The sequence below is a fragment of the Pongo pygmaeus genome, chromosome 7, assembly GCF_028885625.2.
Source record: "Pongo pygmaeus isolate AG05252 chromosome 7, NHGRI_mPonPyg2-v2.0_pri, whole genome shotgun sequence".
Classification (NCBI taxonomy): domain Eukaryota; kingdom Metazoa; phylum Chordata; class Mammalia; order Primates; family Hominidae; genus Pongo; species Pongo pygmaeus.
In genome coordinates, this window is record NC_072380.2 from 103,672,208 (window position 1) to 103,685,366 (window position 13,159).

Genomic DNA, 13,159 nt, shown 5'->3' on the forward strand with positions numbered 1-13,159 from the left:
CTGCCATTGTCTTGGGTTTTGAAGAAGTTTGTCATTCAGAAGACAGAAATTTCTCCTCAGTTAAACATCATATGCTTTTAATCATCCTTCATATGCCCAGTGGTTTGTATCAGAAATTAGGTCTTTAAGGAACTTGACCTTTCACAGTCAAGAACTCTCCATGTTAAAGATTCATCTTTTGGTAGGAGGATTTTTTTTGAAAGTATAATAATGTATACAAGTAGAATGTTACAATAATATTTTGAGTCTTTAGATATTTTAAAAGAGGATAATTCATCTTTTCTCATTTGTGTTGCAAGGTAGCTTCCCATGTTTTTTAATACTTGAAATGGTTGAATTCTTTTTATATCTTGAACTTCTTCTGGACTCTTTTGTTTGTAACTTTTAAATTGTGGAAATGACAAAGAAGCTGCTACTAGAAGATGGTGGTTTAGCTTGAAGTGGTATGGTAGGTGATCACTTAAGGTTAGGTAACCTTTTTTTCCCAGGCAGGGCACATCATTTAACCCTCTCAGTAGGCACTGAAATTTAGGAAACAAGTGGAAAACAGAAGGTAAAATGATGATGGTCTATACAAGGCCTCAAGATTACTTGGCATACTGATGCAAACTTTCCAACATTCCAAGGATGCATAAATTCCATGTATGCACACTGGTTTTGCCACTTCAGAGATTTGGATTACTTGTATTCTACATTTAGCCGAAATGAAAATTCAACTCTGGTTTTCATCGTACCTCAATAATATGCTAATTTGATCCTCATGGCCTGTAAGAGTTAATGTCATAAGTTGGAACTAACTTACTAGTAGAGAAATACATGGGAATAATTGGTTCAATGTTTTTCATAGCTGATTGTGTTTTCAGGATGAAAACCAACTGGCTGTCACAAATCAAGAGCTGCCAAAAAAAAAAAAATCACCATGTTCCACTTGTGCCCACACAATTGATTGCTTGGGTATTTCCTTCAGAACATCTCTCTTTGACAAATACAGTCACTAAAAAAATGTTAGTAGCAGAAGCTGCTGCTTTGGCATCCTGAGTTGGCTGTAACAGATTGCCTGATTTCCACATTGGCACCCCATATTCTTTTCTTTATTATGTATTGACTAAAAGGTGGCTGCTAAACTGCAAACAATTTAAATACATTTCCTTCTTCATTACATTCTTTTAAGTTTTACAGAGTTAGAAAATGTAGTGTGACCCCTTCTACATTTTCGAAACTGGTGACTGGTTTTCCATACTAGGTAAATATGTATGATACCCCCTGTTGTTCCTGCTACATCATAGGTTAAACATTTTACAGGTTTCGAAGCCCTTGCAAACTCACCTTACACAACTCTACAAAATAAGGCAAATATCACTCTAATAATTTATAGATGATAATGAGGCTTGGAGAATTTCAGTAGGTTTTCTATCATTACAAACCTAGAACCTGGGTCAGAATATAGGTTCAAATTTTCAGATTTGAGCCCATGAAAATCCACTGTAATTCAGGCTCAGAGCATTATTGCTTTTGGCCAAGGGGTTATTGTATTATGATCGGAGTAAAGAAATAATATGTTTTGCAATTTATGCTCTAGTGGTACCAGATATCACCTTATATTTCTCATTTTCATCACTGTGACCTCTTGATAAAGGAGATCTCATTGTTATCCTTCCCTCCAATTTCTTTAAGAGTTAATCTCATTTTCCAACAATAATTTTTTTTTATTTGTATTTTTTGAGACAGGGTCTCACTCTGTTGCCCAGGCTGGCATGCAGTAGTGTGACTACAGCTTACTGCAACCTCTACCTCCTGGGCTCAGGCCATCCTTCCACCTCAGCCTCCTGAGTAACTGGGACTACAGGAACTTGCTGCCACACTCAACACTAAGTTTTTTTTTTTTTTTTTTAGGAGACATGGTTTCACATGTTGCCCAGGCTTCTCTCAAATTCCTGGACTCAAGTGATCCTCCTGACTCGACCTCCCAAAGTGCTGGGATTACAGAAATGAGCCACTGCACTGGGCTTGCCAACAAGAATTTTAAGACTTGGCCTAAATATGATAATGAACACATTAAGAAGTTATATCAGCATGACCTCTTTTGTTTCCATTTTCTAGTGCTTATACTTGTGAATGTAATTCAGCATTACTTTCAAAATAGTAAATTTTACTTTTTGCAGTTTCTGTGACTGGGTTTACACAGTTGCATTATGCCAAAGTGTGGGCCATCTTCTGAAAGCTCTCTGGCAAAGGAAGAACACTGGTCATTGAAGTATCAGGAGTTAGAAGAGGCCAGGTGTGGTGGCTCACATCTGTAATCCCAGCACTTTGGGAGGCCAGAGCAGGAGGATTGTTTGAGCCCAAGATTTTGAAACTAGCTTGGGCAACACAGTGAGACCCTGTCTCTAAAAAAAAAAAAAAAAAAAAGCCAGGCATTTGTCTGTATTCACAGCTATTCAGGAGGCTAAAATGGGAGGATCACTTGAGCCTGGTGGGTGGAGGTTGCAGTGAGACATGGTCATGCCACTGTACTCCAGCCTGGGTGACAGAGTGAGACCTTATCTAAAAAAAAAAGAAAAAAACGAAAAAGGAAAAAAGAGAAGAGTTTTGCTGCTTCCTGTCATTCCTGTCACCTTTTGCCCAGCAGAGTTCAATGCACAGCTTCTACATAGAGGTGATGATTCTGCCTGGTCATGAAATGGTTTTGAGATGGAGGATGATGCTATGAAAAGTAAGGAATGTTGAAGGACAATGATTTTTATACTGATTTATGGGCTTCTCAAGACATATGTCTTTACCCTATCTGTCTTTTGTGGTGCCACATATACAAATAAGTCCTAATGTATTCTTATTAAATATTAGCCCTTAATAATTATGCCTAGTGTTCCACTATTGGAATGCTAAGCTTGTGGGAATTATTTATATCCTACTGCTCAAGGTCATCGCCAAGGTCTGATTTTTCACAAAATAAATTTACAACCTCTGGCATAAACGGGTTACTACTTGACCGAGTATCTGGTCAAAGAGTATGTTCCCATTTCTCAGAACCTGGGAGAATCTTGAGGAATGGCTTTCTTTCTTCAATGGTTTTGAAGTTTTATGCCTACTGGGTATAAGGTACTGAATCATGTCTTTTCCTTTTTAAAATTTTAAATTACAGATATAGCAATGCAAATTCAATTTTTCATCCATGTAGACCCATATATTAAACTGATTTGAGTGTATTTCCCTTTTTTGAAACATGTAGGATTAGGAAAAAAGTCTAAATTCAGAAAAAATATTGTGTTAATTTCAATTGAGATACTCACATTGTACCTAATAACGTTTTCTAGAACTTAAAGTATAATAAAAAATATATATATAAAATAAAAATAAAAATAAACAAAATAAAAAAATAAAATTAAATTAAAAAAAAGAGAAACCTTTGAAACCTCTTAGAACCTAACAATGTACTCAGGGAAACCCAAGATACTCTATATATACAATGTAAGAAACTTGTTACATGTCAGTTCTCTATGATTCTATCAAATGAAAATGAGAATATGTCAAATATTAACGCCTCTGGGAACTTTGGGGAGTTTCATCTGAAGTTCATCTCACTTCTCCCTTCTCCTCTTAGGTGGCCATGTTTGTGCTGCAACTGGGCAGTGCCACATTTGTGGTCACAGAGCCTGTGATCAGCGCAATGACAACTGGGGCTGCCACCCATGTGGTGACTTCACAAGTCAAATATCTCTTGGGAATGAAAATGCCATATATATCCGGACCACTTGGATTCTTTTATGTGAGTTTTTCATATGTTTTCATACATATCTTTTGAATATGCAGGTTTCACAAATCAGAATTTGATTAATCACAGTACTGAGATTTTTCTGTATTAAAGCAACTTGGGTTTAAATAAAATCTTATAGGATATTTTGAGTGTGACTTAAGGTATGAAACTAATTTAGTGAGTAATTTCTACTAATTTTGGAAATGATTCCTTGTAATGAACAATGGAATATGAGCTAATTTGGGGGCATAATTAGAAAAAAAAAACCTGAATTTTTTGTGAGCCAGGTATTGTTGCCAGCTTCTAATGGAAGTCATCCACTGGGATTATGGCCCAGTTTAACAATAGTGCACTCCCCCACATTCCTTCAGTATTACAAATCCCGGTATGGATTAAATCAGAGGCCTGGTCGAAATTGGTGGCTGAAGCCTCAGTAGCAGACAATCAGCTATTCAAAACCACCTGAACCCGAGAAAGAGCGTAGCACCTGGCCATTTGCAACATATTTTTCTAACAACACTCCTTTGTTCTTGGGTTTGTTTTTGAAGTGGACCTAAAATCTGTAACCACTCAAGAACTCACATCCTATTAGAGGTTTATTTTTTAAAAACTCTTGTTAATGAATTTGCTGACAACCAAACTTTGTTTTGTTTAACTTTATGCATTGCTGTATACTAAATAACATTAATTTTTTGTTTCATAATGAGAGTATTGTCATTCTTAATTTTCTTAAATATTAATGGCTGGAAGTAGCTCAATGAATGGAGTATGGTAGTTTATCTATCTGTTATTGAGGTGGTTTCTGGCATTTCTGTATTATACATGGCCCCGTGAGGATCCTCTTTATTTGCATATTATTCTCTGCACCAAACAAACATTGATTGTTTCAGTAGGATAAGTTCCTATGATAGAATTATTAGATCAAAGGGGTATAAATTTCAATCTGAAAAGATGTATCTATTAATATTTTACTCTGACCTTATCATTGTCAACTCTAGTTATGGCTATTTTTTAAGTGACCATTTGATATGTGAAAAAAATGGTATCACTTGTCTAAGTGTGTTTCTCTGATTAGTTGGTAAAGTAGTTAATAAAAAGCAATTGGCAACACGGAGCTGGAAGCTGGATCTGAATTTCCATTTCTTAGATAATTTCCTGCTCAATGATTCATTCATTGTAAGAATGATTAACACTAAAACAAGAACACTGGAACTGGGCCTGGAAGCAACATAATTCCAAGCTCCAGCTCAAACAAAAGCAGACCAAAGTAGCTGTAAGCTGTCAGGTGACTGGTTGAAAGTTTAAGACTTTCAGTGACAGCAGGTCTAGACAACAGAACCAAAGCAGTGATAGTTTCTGTCTTGACCTCTCACCTGGAAATGGCCTGGCCTGCTTGTCGGCACATGTGCAGTTTAAGGAAATGACTGTCCATTACCACTCGGCCTCTTGAATCATATCTGCATACACAAACGATCATCTTTCTTTTTTCTAGTTGTGTTAAAGAAGCAGGGCAGCCTGCTGTGAGAATGACATTGGTCTTTCAGCTTGTTTCTCTAGTGGCAATGTGTATAAACTTCTATTAAACACTTCTGTTAAAGGGTTTTGTGTGTGATTTTGTTTTTCATTTTGTTTTTTTGAGGGAAACTGCAAGCTACTTTACCCTAGTCTTGTAGATCAACACTGTGGGACTTTTTGGAGGTGTTTCTTTTTTTTCTTGAGACAAGTCTCACTTGTCACCAGGCTGGAGTGCAGTGGCACGATCTTGGCTCACTGCAACTTCCGCCTCCTGGGTTCAAGTGATTCTCCTGCCTCAGCCTCCTGAGTAGCTGGGACTACCGGTGCGTGCCACCATGCCCAGCTAATTTTTGTATTTTTAGTAGAGACGGAGTTTCACCATGTTGGCCAGGTGGAGGTCTTTCTTACAAACTTTACAGTGAAACGGAATCAGATTTGGGAATGTTTTTAGACTGCTGGCTTTAAATTCACATTACTCAGTTGATGGAAATTGCTATGCTTTGTGTTGACGGAAAATGAAAAAAAATAGTTGCTCTTTCTTTTCAATTATCACAGAGTCCTGTACTGTGAGGCTGTTAGGTGGGAATGGTGCTTTGGTTCTTTGCCATGGTTTCAAATGGATGTTGATACTGCAATGCCAAACATTCTGGTGATCTGAGTGTTAGATTAAGAAATAAATCTTACATCATTCACAGGTTGCAGTGGGATATTGGGAAGTGTGCTTTTGGGTACTTAGGCTGAGAGAATCTGATGATGGCTACACTTGCCACTGGATCATTTAAGTGTTATATAAAGAAGCAGAGCTGAACTCAGCAAGGATGTAGAGCAGAAGACATCATACAGTCCTTGGCTAGCATGTCAAAGAACCCACAGCAGAATGAATTGACACATTTGCGGGACTTTTCACTCTTTGACGTGTATCCTGCCTCTGAGTTTTCACAATTGTTATATCCTTTTAGAAAGCAATTCAGGCTGATGAGAGATAAAGCACATGTTACTGATATTCTTGGAACATAAATTGGATATCTAGAATATTTAAGACTCTTGCACAATGAGCCAGTCATGATTCCTAATAGTCTCAGGTGGGCTACTCATTTTTGTCAAAAGAATCCAGTTTTAGCCAATCAAAATGTCCACTGATTAATTAATTATTCTTAGGATGAGTTCTGTAGATTGGGGTCTATTTATTCTGCCACTGTGTGGTTTCTACAGTGCCTTCCTCGCAGGGGATGTCTGATTCTGTGCTATTCAGAGAATCTCATTCCCTAGTTGAGTTGGATGATTATGAACAGCTAATATTTCCATCTCTTTGGTTGCTCTGGGGTGGCATGTGTCCTTGCCACAATGAAATATTTTTAGGGAGCAATTTGAATCAGATACATGTAGGGGTTTCTGCTCAGTTCTTCCCTCTTAGATGATAGATAACAGACTTCTCATAGGCTTGAGGGATAGACATGGCATAATGCCTTCCCCTTTTCTACTTCTGGCATGAGGAAAACACGCCCCGACTCCAGCGAAGCTCAGGTGGTTGGGCCACTGTTTCTCTTCTAGCTGAAAGTTGTTAAAGAGTTTCCTCAGGGGAAGAGTTCTTCCCGAGTGTGAAACATTACTAAGGCTTTCCCCTAGAACTTTGAATGCCCTTTGAGAATTTCTAGGGTCCACATATTCAAAGGGAGCCTCCAGAATAACTGTCATGACCCTACTATATCGCTAAGAAGAGTGGGTATAATTAGGCCTAACTTATCCTTTTATTTAGCCTTCCTAAATTCCTTCACAGATAACTCTTTACTTTTTAAATTTGTTCTTAGAGTTCTATCTCGATTCATATACTTCTGATTAAACTATCTTTCTTTTAGTATTATGGCTAGTTCTTAGTAAACTTTAAAGATTACATCAATTTTCAGGTATATATTGGGAAAAAATTATTTTTTTTCCTCTGAGGTAACTTTTAGCTCTTGTTAGTTACTGTAACTTGAGCTAATGACTGAGTGTCTTTGATTTCCAGTTGTCTTGTCTGTTTTGTGCACTGATGATAATCATACTTCTTGGAATTCATTTCCAAAATGAAAAGCATGGAACATAGGTGTTCATTAAGTGGAAGCCATTATCTTTCTTACTAGTAGTGAATAGTTCAATGTAACAAATTATGCATTTTTTTAAGCGTCACTTAAGTAATAGATACTAATGCTTTTCCTCTATAGAGGACTCTTAATCAGATTTTTAAAAAGACTAAATAACAAAACAAACTTATGTGTATTTAATGACTTAAAAATGGCTTGAAAATTTATAAAACCTTTAGAAACAAATATATCTTCTGTTAGTGCGGGTTGATCATTACAATTAAAAAAGCTATGTTTTTTAGTTTATTTTTATTTATAAATGTTTTCAACAGTTCAGCTCAAATCTCCCTCGGCAGTTATAAACCCATTTAATAAATTATAAACAGTGTTGCAATATGTTTTAAAATAAGCAGAAGCAATAATGTTATAAGGGTCACTTCTGTCTTGGGATCCTGGCTCAGAAGTTAAATTGTTCTATTCTTGGTTTCCTTTAAATTCAAATATTTGACCAGTAAGTTGGTTCCTCACACAGATAAGAAGAAAAAGTTTAATTCTTATTTACAAAAAATTTTTTAAATTGAGGAATGATGAAGTATCTTTTTATCAGAAAGGATGTTTTCCCTCAAAAGGCACAATAAAAATTACAAAAAAAAAAAAAATTCCTAGTTCTTATTAGCACATGTGGGTTTCTTTGAGATGGTGCCAGTGTCTCAGCCTGCAGCAGCCTATGATAAATTTGGCAAGGATACTTTCATTGGCATGGCTTAATATGAGCACTGCTTTAAATAATTATGTATGGTTATATATATTAAACCCAAAAGCAAAAGGCGAGCTTGGCAATATATTCAGCCATCTTTCTTGGAAGTTTTTATTTTCTGCCCTAAAAATGGGTAGTTTCACAACTGGAAAACCGTTTAATTCCCACCCCCCATCCCTGAAGTACAAGCAAAGTACTTTTCTAGTTTGGACTGCAAAGACTGCACAGGGGAACCAAGAATGTTAGTAAAATGGGATAGAAATGTCAGAAGGAAGTCAGAGCCAATGAAACATTTTCTTTTATAGGGAATGAGATCACAATTAAATATGTATAAGTGGGGTTTATACGTGGAGAACAAATCTACTTTGTAGACCTAGGCCCTGTGGGATTTCTGAATCAAGAACATGCTTTGATGGTTTATGAAAGCTCACAGTTTCTCTGCAGATATTGTGACATCTCTATTGTGAATTGCAGGAATGTTCAGTATACCCTGAAAAATGGACAGAATAAATTAAAGGGGAGAGAAAAAGAATGTTCATCTGTAACTTGATTCAATCAGTGATGCAGGGGATAGAAGATGTGGCAGGTTTAATTTGGATATGAAACAAGTGTATGGAAATTTGTAGCCAAGGTTACTTTAGGATTCTAAATCAGAGAGCAAATATTTTTGCAACTCAACCATCATAGGCCAAACTCTCTCCATCCCTCACAATTCACTGAAAAATGCATCAACACAAAATCCAGCGCTCAAGTAATTCAAATTAAACTAATTTACCAAACAAGAGATGGCTGGATGCCACCTGGACCTTGGAATGCTTGGTTGTATGTTTGGTCCAAGTGACTTTTGTATACTTATGATGTCTTTAGCTATTTAACATACCATACTTCCCTTAGACCGCATTTGTTCTGAGACTTATTTTATCCCTTGAAGTAATAGCAAATGGATTTATTCCAAGTGTATCATATAGTTATTGATTAGAAATTGGGGTATAATGATGTAAAAAACTACCAGAATATTGGTTTTCCCTCTTTCTTTTGGGATTTTTTTGTACTGATAAAAATACAGCCTGTGGTTAATATCCAACTTAATCTTTCTCTTTCTCTTCTTTCTTATCTTTTTTTTTTTTTTGAGACATAGTCTCACTCTGCCACTGAGGCTGGAGTGCAGTGGTGCCATCTTGGCTCACTGCAACCTCCATCTCCCGGGTTCAAGGGTTCAAGCAATTCTCTTGCCTCAGCCTCTGGAGTAGTTGGGATTGCAGATGTGCATAACCACACCTGGGTAATTTTTGTATTTTTAGTAGAGCTGGTGTTTTGCCTTATCAGCCAGGCTGGTCTTGAACTCCTGTCATCATGTGATCTGCCCACCTTGGCCTCCCAAAGTGCTGGGATTACAGGCATGAGCCACTGCACTCAGCCTATATTTTTCTTGTTTTTGTATTTATGTTCACTGCTGTAGAGGCAGGTGGGATTTGAGGGGATTGCTCTTATCAATACCTATTCTAAAATGTTTAATGATGTATAATGATATAGGCAAGTTGACAAGAGACATCAAATTCTTATGAATAGAGAGAACTTGTGCTAACATCAAGTTCTAAAGGATCAGAGTTGGCTTTAGGTGTCCCTGAGCAGGAATTTAGATCTGCTTGGAGGTAGGATTCAAATGCAATGAGCTTGAAAGCAAGTTGGGGTGGGGAGAGGGCATGCCTGGGCAATCATGACTCATGTTTAAAAGTTCCAAGGATGTGAAAGCTGCCTTAATTGTCCAACAGAATAATCAGAATAATCTGGGGGGATTTTACAAGCTACACATGAGTAGGAAGAGATCAACATGCATCCTTGATTAAAGAACCACTAGAACAGATTTACTCAACAAATTGACCACCTCACAGGCATTAAGGGTACAGTTGAACAATAACATTTTTGTTGCCATGGAATTTAATTGAAACACTGAGGAGGGATGCAAAGTATGGAGAGAGGAGACAAACAAATTGGCAAATAAAGTAATCTCAGATAGTGTTAATGAAGGAAACAAGCTGGTGTGATTGAAGGTGGGTAATGTGGTCAAGTGACAGGGGTGGGTCTGCTTAGATAAGATGGCCTGGGAAACCTTTTCTGAGGACATGGCTTTTGAATGGAGGCTAGAAAGATGAGAGAGACCCAGCCATAGAATGATTTGAGTTAAGAGTATTCTATGAAGAAAGAGCAGCAAATGCTAATTCCCTAAGGTAGATATAAGCTTGGCATGTTGGAAAGACAGAATGGGTTTGCTTCTAAGATTCTTTCCAGTGGAATTTCAGAAATTTTGTGATTCTATTTCATTAACTCCTGAGGTTTGGCTACAAGACCAGACCCTACTCTTGTTTTATATGTGTAGCTGGCAGAATATAGGTTTAATAGTGAGACAAGACGAAGAACTACATGCCAGCTCCATTGTTCAATTTCTGTGTGGCCTTCAGCAATTTAGCTAACCTCGCCAAGTCTTATTTTCCTCATGTGTTAAATGGAAATAATAATGGTCACCTTGAATTAATTAAGACATTAAATGAATCACTGTGTATAAGGTGGCCAGCATAGAGCCTGAAAGTGTTAATTCCCCTACTCTTCTAGGAAGTGACTAAGTTTAAACAGTTTCCCCATTCTTTCTTCCTGAGTCCCCCCTGCACCACCCCCATATGCCTATGATAGGGAAAATATGAAAATTCCTCTCCCTTCAGGAACGGAGTGTGAAGGCACTGTATAGATACTGGTAGGCTTTCACCAAATATGCTTATGTTAAGAAAAGGCCATGATCTGTGTACTAACAGCTTTCAGAATCAAGTTGGAAGGCATATTGCTTCCCTTGTACTAACATGACTCTGCTGCTGATGTTGAAGGCACAAGACTGGAGGGTGAGAAGAGCTTGTATGCCTGAGAAGCAGCCAGGTGCCATTGAATACCACCACTAAAACCCCAAATCTAAGACTTCATGCTCCATAATAGTCTCTTCAAAGAGGTAGCATCTTCCCTCCATAACCCAAGGGAAAAGGAACCAGCAGGGAGATTTGGAAAAATTCTTTGCTGGACTGAAAAAATCATGAGAGAGTCATTGGTAAAATGTGCATGTGTTTGTCTAGGGTTGAGGGGACCTGTGTCAAAATCCTGATTTTCTCATTCACAAGCCAAGTCACCTGGGGCAGGACACTAATCTTTGGAGCCTTGGTTTCTATTTCTACAGAGCAAGTGTGTGGAACTGGTTGATTTCTGAGGTTTTTTTCTGGTGCTGACAAGTGTCTTCTGAACATTTCCTTTGATAGGCATTTTAGTTGTAATCCTCACTGCAGATATCAACTATGCCTGATTGATCTTTGGTAGATGCTCATTCAGTTGGCCATCTCTCTTAATGGTACTGATTACTTGGTAATTACTATTGAAAAGGTTCTGTTTTGTTTCTTTTTGTGTTTTAGAATACTTCTATCTCAGCTAACATGAAAAGAGGGGAATTTGCTAGGGTCTATCTGTGATTCTAAGAACAAAAGCTTGGCATCCCCTCTGCCCTCTCTATTAGCTTCCTAGGGCTGCCACAATAAACTATCATAGACGAGGTGGCTTAAACAACATAAATTTAATTTCTCCCAGTTCTGGAGGCTGGAGATTCACAATCCCTGTGCTGACAGGACTGGTTTCTTTTGAGGCCTCCCCGCTTGGCTTGCATACGGCCTCCCTCTTGCTGCTTCCTCACATGGTGGAACCCCTGTGCATGCACAGCCCCTGTGTCTCTGTGTCCTGATTCTTAGGAGGACGCCAATCATATTGGATTAGGGCCCACCCTAATGGCTTCCTTTTAACTTAATTACTTCTTTAGAGACCCTGTCTCCAAATACAGTCACATTCTGAAGTACTGGGGGTTAGGATTTGAACATATGAATATTGAGGGAACACAAGTCAGCCCGTAATACTTTCTTTGAGTTGTCTCAGAAGTGAGCAGCATTAGATTTGGTGCTGGTGTCTTATGGCTACTATAACCTGTTACCACAAATCTGGTGATTTAACAAAACAAATTTATTCCCACATTTCTGGAAGACACTTCAAAATCAAGGTCTCTTCTGGTCCATGCTCCCTCTGCAGGTTCTAGGGGAGAAACCATCCTTGCCTTTTCAGCTTCTGCTGGCTGCTAGCATTCCTTGGCTTGTGGCTGCATCACGCCAACTTCTGCCTCTGTCTTCACATGGCCTTCCCTGCTGTTTGTTCTTCTCTCCTGTCTCTTACAAGAATACTGATCATGGGATTTAGGGCCCACCCAGGTAATTTTAGGTGATCTCATCTTGTGATCGATCCTTTACTTAATTACATCTGCAAAGACCTTATTTTTCCATATAACGTCACAGTCACAGGCACTGGAGTTTAGAATGTAGACTTTTTTTTGGTTGGGGGGGGCGATAGGGGACTACAATTCATTCACTACAGTAACCCAACCATGTATGGTGAGGAGGTTTTATGTTTTTGCTTGTTTTTTTTTGTTTGTTTGTTTTAAAATTAGAATGTGACTGAAGTTATCCATGTGATGCAATCAGTAAATATAATTAATATAATTTCAAAGCTATTTCAGGGCGGTGACTACCAATGAGTGCTCTGTGTTTTGAGATGAGGCTTCTGATAGAAGTACCATCTAAATGGATAGATTATTAATAAATTTTATTCAACATAGGACTTTAAAGTAGATACAATGAGTAAAATAGTTTATTCGGTGGTGCTACTGTTGTCTTATTTTAATATATACTCTTTGAGACATAGAAAACAGTCTATATTTTTAGACACCTATCTATATACTGATTATGCCAAATGCACTTTCAAACCAAAGTTTGCACATGTGGTAGCTGGCATATATGGATGTTACCATTGTTTCTGGAGATAGTTCTGGTTTTGTGGTTGATGACTGACTCAAAATAATATATTGGGAATTAAGAATTGTAGATTGAAGATTAGTAGTTTATACCTACTATTAAAGTAGTGTGCTGATAGATTTATTACAGTGTGCTAATTTTACTAATGCTCTGTTGTTTCTCTAGTCAAACACTAACTTATTTATCACAG

At 37.7% G+C, this 13,159-nt stretch overlaps 1 protein-coding gene across 2 annotated transcripts in view; it reads left to right on the forward strand.

Annotated features, from left to right (window-relative positions):
- Nucleotides 1-13,159, forward strand: part of SLC26A7 (solute carrier family 26 member 7) — a 152,955-nt gene that overhangs the window by 70,460 nt on the left and 69,336 nt on the right. For both annotated transcript variants that reach the window (XM_054499128.2, XM_054499127.2), the window contains exon 5: nucleotides 3,602-3,766. In XM_054499128.2, the coding sequence (XP_054355103.2) occupies nucleotides 3,602-3,766 (165 nt within the window). The remainder of the gene's footprint in view (nucleotides 1-3,601; nucleotides 3,767-13,159) is intronic.